This window comes from Bidens hawaiensis, unplaced genomic scaffold (genome assembly GCF_021521415.1).
Source record: "Bidens hawaiensis isolate Kalapana, Puna unplaced genomic scaffold, B.hawaiensis_p1.1 tig00002477_1, whole genome shotgun sequence".
In the NCBI taxonomy this organism is placed as follows: Eukaryota; Viridiplantae; Streptophyta; class Magnoliopsida; order Asterales; family Asteraceae; genus Bidens; species Bidens hawaiensis.
The window spans coordinates 3057843-3068172 of NW_027491136.1; the positions used below are offsets into that span (position 1 = coordinate 3057843).

General features: G+C 37.4%; 1 protein-coding gene across 1 annotated transcript; it reads right to left on the reverse strand.

The window, feature by feature from the left end:
• Positions 1–304: 304 nt before the first annotated feature.
• LOC143619640 (uncharacterized) lies at positions 305–3774 on the reverse strand. The gene has a single exon (XM_077091524.1). The coding sequence runs from the start codon at positions 3686–3688 to the stop codon at positions 305–307; it is 3384 nt and encodes a 1127-aa protein (XP_076947639.1). The 5' UTR covers positions 3689–3774.
• Between the last annotated feature and the right edge of the window lie 6556 nt (positions 3775–10330).

Sequence of the window (10330 nt, forward strand, 5' to 3'; positions counted from 1 at the left end):
ACATAGTTTTTCGTTGGAGTAGGATTGTACTTGGCAGCCGTTCAAACAAGAAAAAAAGAAGGATTGTACTTGACAACAAAAGCAAATATTAAGAGCGTCATGTGGTAAACTAAGTGTATGCATTATTAACCGACACTAGGTAATAATTTAGACTATTAAAATTCTATTAGCATATTTTTTATTTATTTTACGGAAATAAGTTACTTCCATATATTAATTTGGCGCCAAATCAGCACAAAAACAGGAAGAAAATCATTACAAAAACACAAATTAATTCCAATTGCACACAAAAAGCATTAACAATTCAAGCAGGAGAAGAAAGTGAAGTCGGGTCAGCTGATGATGGCATATCCGGCCTTACCCGACACCCTTCAAGCATGAACACCACATCTGACATCAATGGTCTACCAGTCGGGTCAGATGTGGTGCATAGTAGCCCAACCTTTAATCCCAACAAAAACTCTTCCCACTCGGATGACTCCGGGTCAAGCTCCAATAAACCCGGTTCCAAAAGTTCAGAAATTTGACCTCTTTGTAACTGCCTCTTTACCCACTTTACAATGTCCTCATCATCACTAAACAAAATCGGGTTTTTACCCGTTAAGATTTCTAATAACACGACCCCGTAACTGTACACGTCACCTTCTTTTGTCGGTTCACGGGTTAATGTGGCTTCGGGGGCTACATACCCGAGTGTCTCAACTGGGCTTGCGGTTGCGGATGTTGACGGTTCGGCTTGTGCTGGCCCGATTAGCTTGTTGAGACCGAAATCCGATATATGTGCTTCAAAATCCGCGTCAAAGAGTATGTTTTGTGGTTTAATATCCCCATGGACCATTGGGATCGAGTGCACAAAAGCTAGCCCGCGAGCTATACCTAACGCGATCAAATGCCTCATGGACCAATTTAACACGTGCCGGTCTTGATGGGTCGCCTCTTGAAGAAGAGTGGCTAGGTTTCCATTCGGCATGTAGTCGTAAACCAGTAACCGGGTATTATCTGACCGGCTTGCAAAATACCCACGGAGAACGGTCAAATTTCTATGTTTGACTTTCCCGAGTGATTCCACTTCTCTTTGAAATACTGCTTCCGGAACAGAAGTGTCCGGAAGCCTGCGGATTGATAGCACTGTTCCATCCGCAAACGAGGCTTTGAAAAGAAGCCCGAACTTCCCGCGGTTCATCACGTTTTCTTCATCGAATTGTCTCGTTGCATCAACAACATCCATGTAGGTGATTTTGTTCTTGAAAATCACGAGTTTTGGAGGCCCGTTTTCTCCACCACTATTATTGTCACGGCCCGAGCTTCCACGGGCCGGGCTCGGTTTCTTCGGTTCACCGGATTTCCCCATTCTTATCAACTTTATCCGCCACCGGAAAAGCAGAAAAACATAGCCGCAACACGATATTAATAATATCAAACCGCCACCAGCCGCCAAACAAATCAATAGAATTAGTTTCTTCTCCCTTGAAGAAATCTTTTTCTTGCATTTTCTTTTTGATGGCTTTCCACATAATCGAACGTTCGATTCAAAAACCAAAGGATCTATGAATCGAGAACCTAATCTCTTCGGTATTTCACCTTCAAGATTATTTCTTGAAAGGTTTAAATGTTTCAAGTTGGGTATATTGGAAAGACTTGCTGGAATTTCACTGGTGAAGTTATTTGAAGAGAGATCCAGTTCTGTTAGCTTCGTGAGTTTCGAAAATGAGTCCGGTATCTCGCCGGACAAATGATTTGAATCCAATAACAAAGAGTTCAGAGAACAACAGTCTGAAATGTTCTCTGGGATTTGACCGATTAATCTGTTATGACTTAAGTCAAGCTTTTTAAGCTCAGATAGTTGTGAAAGAGTAACAGGAACTGAACCGGTTAAAGCATTCCAGCCAAGTTCTAACACTTGAAGATTCGAAAGATTCCCCAATGCAGCTGGAATGAAACCAGTAATTCGGTTATCCAAAAGAGAAAGCACAACAAGAGACGAAATGAAGCCAAACTCCGCGGGAATGTTTCCGGAAAACGAATTGGAAGACAGATTGAGATATTGCAAACTTGACAAACTGCTAAAACTTTCAGGAACATCACCAGAAAACTTATTCTCTTCCAAAGCAACCAGTTTCAGATTTGGTAAACCAAATAGCTCAACCGGAAGTCCTCCAGAAAAACTCTGTTTACTCAAATCAAGGATACCGATACTCCGTAAATTCACAATGGAAACCGGAAACTCGCCAGAAAACTGGCAACCACTCATGTTTAACTCAGTTAAACCAAGTAAATCACCAATGACAGATGGAAACTCACCCGAAAAGTTGTTATTGCTTAAATTCAAAGAAGTTAAGTTTGTAAGATGTATAAACTCTTTCGACAAAGCTCCGGTTAACTTATTGTTACTTAAGTTTAACGATTCAAGCGCTGAAAGCCGAGTTACACTCAACGGTATGCTTCCATTGAAATGATTTCTTCCAAGTGAAAGAAACTTCAACCTCTGTAATCCCCCAAACATATCCGGAATAAGCCCCGAAAACCGGTTTCCTTCGAGATCAAGCTGGACTAACAAGCTGCATTTTCCCATTTCAATAGGAACTTCACCAGTTAACAAATTGTTAACCAGTTTAAGTTCCGTTAAACTTAACAAATTCCCAATTTCAGCAGGCAAATTACCCGAAAACGAGTTTCCAGAAAGATCCAAATTTGTAAGCGTGTGTAAGTTTGTTAACCAAAACGGTAACGTTTCATTAATGTGATTCTCGTGAACGTCTAATACTTTAATAGACGTCGAAAACGTGGTTAAATTTGGCGTTCCTAAACCCGTGAACACATTAAACGCTAATTTGATAATTCTTATTGAACTGCTATTGTTTGATAACAGATTAGCAGGGATTAAACCTGATAACACGTTGCCGGAAAGCGAGATGACTTGGAGTTCCGGTAGGTCGGCGATACTCGCCGGAATCCGTCCCTGGAGTAGGTTATCATCGGCGGTGAAGTGAACTAGCGAAGAACAGTTAGCGATCGCCGATGGAAGTGTTCCGTATAATTGATTCGAGTCGAGGTATAAATATTGTAGGTTCTGGAAGCTTCCGATGACCGGTGGAACCTCGCCGGAGAACGAATTGAACGATAAGTTAATCAGCTGGATATTCATTGCTGCTACCGAGAGATTCGCCGGTATGTTTCCGGACAATGCATTGGAAGAAACATCGAGGTATCGAACGGCAGGTGGTAAGTTGCCGGAAAGTTCGCCGGAGAGGAAGTTGTTTGCAACGTTAAGTACTAATAAGTTAGTTAGGTTTCCGAACGCCGGTGGCAAAACACCGGTGAAGTAGTTGTATTGTAAGTAAACGACTCGTAAGAGTGAGCATTGTGACAAAGCCGAAGGAATTGAGCCGTAGAAGTTGTTAGTGTGCAGGCTTAGCCGACGTAAGTGGCTCAGCTCGGATATTCGGCTGGTGAGCCGGCCGGATAAAGCGAGCCGAGGTAAGCGGAGTTCTTGGACTTGGTTATTAATACAGGAAACGCCACGCCAGTCACACGGTGCAAATGGAGTGGAGGTATTCCACGTGTCCAATGCGCCAAGGGGGTCGCGTACGTTTTGTTTGAAGGATATGAGAGCTTGTATTTCGGCTGGTTCGGCCGTGGCGCGGAATAGCACGATGGCGATAAGGGCAAGAAAGAGTGGAGTTTGCATGGGTAATGAGTATGGATGGTGAGAAGTGTATGTTAGAACTTAGTACACATGGCCAGAAGAAGCAGTGGAGAAAAATTTAATGAATTGGCATATATATGGTATGAATGTGTAAACAGATATGCAGCTTGCATGTGTCATGTGTGTTTTGGTGCTTTTATAACTGAGCAAGTGGAAGGGAATGCTATGTATTGCAATAATTATTTATAAGTTGTGTTAATTAGAATTGGATTATAAATATATTAATGCACACATGAGGAGAACTTCTGTTTTTATAGTGATGATAAAACTTATACCCCTCGTTGTGCGTATGAAATGAGGGCAACAAGTTGATGTGGCATGGCTTTAAAGCTTCAAACAGCACGTCGGGGTTAGCTTCAAGGCATTACCAGACGACAAAGATGAAGCTTCAACAGATGAGGGGCTTTAGAGGGCCATTAACATAAAGGGGTGAGGCTTTGACAAAATGAGACGTTTTAACTTAGGCTTTAAAGCCCCTCCACAACAACCAGTCTTAAAAAGTATAGTATTTGGAATAGACAAATAGCACGTTAATATTTTTCTTTACAAAGTTACTAATTTATCCTAAATTATTGTTGAAATAAATAATGAGAAATCATTTCTCTATATGGCCAAACTCCGTTGTAATAGAAAGTATGTGAGGTAAAAATACCAGAAGAAATTAAAAAGAAATAAGGTGTTATAAAACAAACCTAATAGCTAAAGAGCATAAGAAAGAGACGTAGGGAGAAAGATAAAAATTTCATTAATTATGTATTATAATATATGAGATACAATGAGATATTTATAGGAAATAAAAACTTGGAGAGGAAGCTAATATATATTAGGAGATGATAACCATAATATTAATATATTTATAACGCTCCCCATTGGTTATCAACTTAATACGCTTGGAGATGCTGTCTCATTAAAAACCTTGCTAGGAAAACCCAGTGGGACAAAACCATAGCTAAGGAAAAAAGAGTGCAGTGCGTATTGTCTCCCCTTGATTTATATATCCGTTAAAATGGTAAATATCGATCTTCTGTAAAAGTTTCAAACTTTTGTACTCAATTATTTGTGTCTTCGTCCCTTGACATGCGAATTGTTAAGTTGAACAATGTTACATGATCTTTACGTGAAAACTTCTATTGTGTCATCTCGTAACCATATACTATTGTATTGATACACTGTTGTGTTTCTCTACATGACAAGACTAACAAAACTTGTTTTGATGGGTTAGTAAAATATAAACGCATATCTTTCATACCTGAAATATATGTTTTAACCCATTCCGATGTCTCCTAGCTAGACACATGCCGTAAATATAAATAAAGAAAACAATAATCATATATAGCTAACAATACGATATAATGCACTTATGTATTTTATTGTGGTATTTCCGAATTAATAAAAGTTCATATTCAGGGAGGAAATGATATTAGAATACATTGTTGGACATCCTTTAATATACTCAAAAATGAATCTTGTTTTTGGTAAAATGTCTCAACATCTTTTAGATACACTTTGATGGATTGATAAACATATAATTACACATATATTCGAAGGGTTTGAGCAATAATGACATCATGTCAATGTATTTCAAAATTCTCCTTCTAAAAGTTATGTAGTTTCTCTCGATGATGTGTGCATCATCACTATAAACTGTGATTATATGAACTTTTAAGAGTAAAATTTTGATAAAAGTATGGCTAATTACATCCAACTTATCTCCCTCTTTATCAAAATATTTCCTGATTGTACGTGCCACGCTGAATCCGACTATTTAGTCCATATGCAATATCTTAACCTTGTAGAACATTTATTGATGCTTTCATGCCGATGCTTAAGCGTTTTCAATCCGTCACAAAATTCTTTCCGTTTTAACCAATTATTGATGTGCATTCACTCCTCATGAGTTTTGCTACATGAACTTGCTCATTTTACACATCAATTTATTTATCATATATCAAAACTCATATTATACCATTCTTTGTTTATTAAGATACGATAATCATTAGGTACAATTTCTTCTATGTATGCTTATTGGTGCACAAGAATTACATCCTTAAGATGTTTCAATTAACCTTTTAAGCATTCACGTGCTAGGAACTCTTCAAGAGTTCCAGCTATATTTAACATATAAAATAATCATAATGTATTCAAATATGAATCTGTATACAACATGAGTTATAGTGTTCTCGAGAACATAATTTACATGATTTGACAATTTAAATCCTTAATAGACTTTCATGTAAATTTCAGTATCAACTGAATCAGAATATTCATTAGACGCATATCAATTCTCTATTCATATTACCAGACTATTTAGGTATCGGAAAGGCATTACTTCCACCATTAGAGAATGTTTCTCCTCAAAATCAATCATGGATCTTTGCAAAATCCTTGTGCCACCAATTTTGCCTTATATCACTTAATTGAATTTTCATAACTCACATAAAAAATTAGTTTATATCTAACGCATTTTACAACTTTCGTTGTACGAACTGTTGGTCCAAAAAAAACTTTCCGTTATTTAGAGAATTCAACTCTGCCCTATTTGCGTCTTTTCAATTTGGCCAATCATTTTTCATAGGCAGATCTTAAATCATGATCCTCATCATTCCATAATTTTAAGCGCTATCTTGTATACAAAAGTATAACGACGTCGATTTTATTTCGATTCCATATATCTCATAGACATGATAACATATATTTATTGAGAGCTCTTTGTTTTCAGGTACCTTAGATTCTTCAAGAACCGTCATGTCTATTGTCTTTCAAGAGACCTTTCTACTGTACCTCGACTTGACCATCTTTATTACTTGTTCCAATTTTCGATGAATCATTATTCTTGGAATCGACTAGTCTACCACGCTTCAGGCGTGCCTTAGACTCACTAATCATTACCAATGTATGGTTGTCCTTCCAGGACGTGTATATTAATTGGAGCATAAGCAGTTGTTATAGATGTCTTAGCTAGACACTTTGTTTTGGTCAGTGAATCGTCTGGTAATTGATTCGTTAATCTTTATACATGAATTATTCTTTGAACTTTTAGTTCATATAATTTAATTTGAGGATCAATGATAATTCATTCCAACTAAATTTGTTTTTCAACTACTTTATATCTCCTCCCCCTAATGTTGGGAATGTTGATTCACTAAAGTGAAAACCAATGAGCTATAAACAAATATCTCATTAATAGCTCTAACTCTTTAATCATAGATAATATATAATACCGACATAAATTCCCAACTTCCTTTATGGTCTCATCTTTGTGTCTTGTGCTGGATTAATTTCAATATATAATACACACGAAATATTAGATGAGAGATACTTGGTTACTGACCAAAAACCAATTGCAATGGGGAGGAAGTATCATAACTTGTTGGCTCGATATGAATGCATGTAAAATGACAAATACCCAAATAAAACATGAACTTTTGCTCTCATGATCATTGGCGTTGCAACCCATTGTTGACGTTTGATGATCGTCTCAACAAAATCAATTCGTCTATTAATAGTGATTTACCAAAATAAATCAGAAAATCTAGAATATTGTGCTTGATATCTCATTAGCTAAGTCACAAATCACACAAACTTCATGTGAAATTGATAACCATTTACACGATGCATCGATTTTAAAACACTAAATGGTATCATGTTAGGATATGTGTATCCTTTTCCCTTCCATAACATTTAGGGATTCACACCCTCATTCAGTTGGTAAATAAATAATTCCCCTTGAAAGCAATGTTACAGTATAATTATTAGGAAGAATCTTTTGGTTCTTCAATAAATTTCACATCATTAACTCGGTGTGGTCTAACCGGTTATGCCATTAGATAATCATGATTCATAAACTTCAGGTTTATGATTGTATATGTATTATTCTTTTTATTACATGACTATAAATATGAGAGAACATTGTATTATCGTTTCAAGCGATCACATGATTCCACTTTTGTATTTTCATATGTTGTTCTTATATATGATCAATCCCTTTACCACTTTTGGTGGTCAATCTCATTATTAGCATGAATAATATTAAAATTCTGATGGTCGATCTTACTATTAATGTGACCATCGCTACATTTTGCTCAATTATGTTCCTGATCATTACATTTGCAATGATTTATGTATAATCACATTCACTTCAAGGAATGGAGTAAACTAGAAAAAGTTCATAGTTATTATTATTTTCTCAGAGATACAGATATGAACTCATCAAACATGTTATACTCTTTCAATAATATTGCTACTTCAGGAGCATTATTGAGGTGTGACAAACAAATTGTCTTATCCAGTTTTTCCTCAAAATTAATTTTTTCATAACATCGGTTGAAAAGTAATTAAATGTTTGATTCATATATGATTATCAAAGCTACTATTTATAACATTCAATAATGAGATTAGGAACATGACACTTCATATGTCATATTTAATCACATTCACATTTTTCACGAGAGTGATAATAAACCACAACTTTAATTTACTTGGTATATTCAATGACATCCATATAAAGAGATTACAATATCTAGAAAACATCTTATATCATCAAGTCAAATTTATAGTGTAACGATAAAAACACTACGGTGTTATATATAACATAACTTATATCACATACATGCAAACATATCTAAAATTTACACTCACTATATTGCATTATGTATAACAAAACAGACATGTAAAACTCCAAAATAACTATATTGCATTCATGATTGTCAATATAATATATATGTTAAGTTACAGGATCTAACCTCGCTAATCAACTGTTGTATCACCTTTATAATATTTATTAAAAAGATTTATATCTAAAGAGACTTTAGAGCCATAATTTTCTTAACTTAATTGGTTTGATACTAAATTATTAACCATGTAAGCCAAATATATTAAACTTGCAAAGATATATTTGGCTAACCAAACATTTGAATATAAATATATATAAATAAAAGTTTTAATCTATTGTAATAGTAAATCCAATTGTAGTCTTATACAAATATTATTATAAGTGTGGTGATGAGATCTCATCTTATTAAAGGGGTCATGCTCAATAAGAGCCACCACCACTTTTTGTGTCTGTAAACAAGAGATCCTCAGGATTTTTTAGCAGTCACCTCCACACCCCCGAAAAGCCATTGCAGGTCTCAAGCAATCGAAGAAGAAGATCAAGTCGTGGTTCGTTCATCTCAAAAATCCGTGGAAACATCGTCATGGATCAGGTCAGATTCATTTCATGCTTCGACATTGGCGCCATCCGTGGGACGGCAACGAACTATCCTTCGATCTTCATCTCGGCTGTCAGATCTCTCCCAGGAAAAACCCAGATCTGGAAGTTTACAGAAAAAGGCTTCAAGGCTTGTTCTATTAAAGCTCAAAAAGATCCATAGATCTAAAAAGAGGCTTCCAGATCTGTGCAAAAAGAAACGGCCTGATTCGAATGATCAGGTCTCCGGATCTGTGATGGTTTTAAATCTGCTCCGAGCTTCAGATCTATCTAGGTCTGATTTACAGATCTAGGTCTAGATTACAGACCTGGATTATAGGTCTAAAGTTGCAGATCTGACTCTAAAATTGCAGATCCAGAAATTACCAGACTTCCGCCGCCATGTACGCGCGCCCGCGGATTCTCACTCTGCAGCCGTGCATGTGCCGCCGCGGAAACCACCATCTGGGTTTTGCGCAAGAGACCTCCGCCATGCACGCGCACTCACGAGTCACCACTCCATCGCCGTGCATGCGCGCATCAGGCCTCGCGCCAAACTTAAAGGTTGGGAATCCTCATAATATCCCATATGGCTACGCGCCAAACTTAAAGGTTGGGAATCCTCATAATATCCCATATGGCTACGCGCCAAACTTAAAGGTTGGAAATCCTCATAATATCCCATATGGCTACGCGCCAAACTTAAAGGTTGGGAATCCTCATAATATCCCATATGGCTACGCGCCAAACTTCAAGGTTGGGAATCCTCATAATATCCCATATGGCTACGCGCCAAACTTAAAGGTTGGGAATCCTCATAATATCCCATATGGCTACGCGCCAAACTTAAAGGTTGGGAATCCTCATAATATCCCATATGGCTACGCGCCAAACTTCAAGGTTGGGAATCCTCATAATATCCCATATGGCTACGCGCCAAACTTCAAGGTTAGGAATCCTCATAATATCCCATATGGCTACGCGCCAAACTTCAAGGTTGGGAATCCTCATAATATCCCATATGGCTACGCGCCAAACTTCAAGGTTGGGAATCCTCATAATATCCCATATGGCTACGCGCCAAACTTCAACGTTGGGAATCCTCATAATATCCCATATGGCTACGCGCCAAACTTAAAGGTTGGGAATCCTCATAATATCCCATATGGCTACGCGCCAAACTTAAAGGTTGGGAATCCTCATAATATCCCATATGGCTACGCGCCAAACTTCAAGGTTGGGAATCCTCATAATATCCCATATGGCTACGCGCCAAACTTCAAGGTTGGGAATCCTCATATCCCATATGGCTACGCGCCAAACTTCAAGGTTGGGAATCCTCATAATATCCCATATGGCTACGCGCCAAACTTCAAGGTTGGGAATCCTCATAATATCCCATATGGACACGCGCCAAACTTAAGGGTTGGGAATCC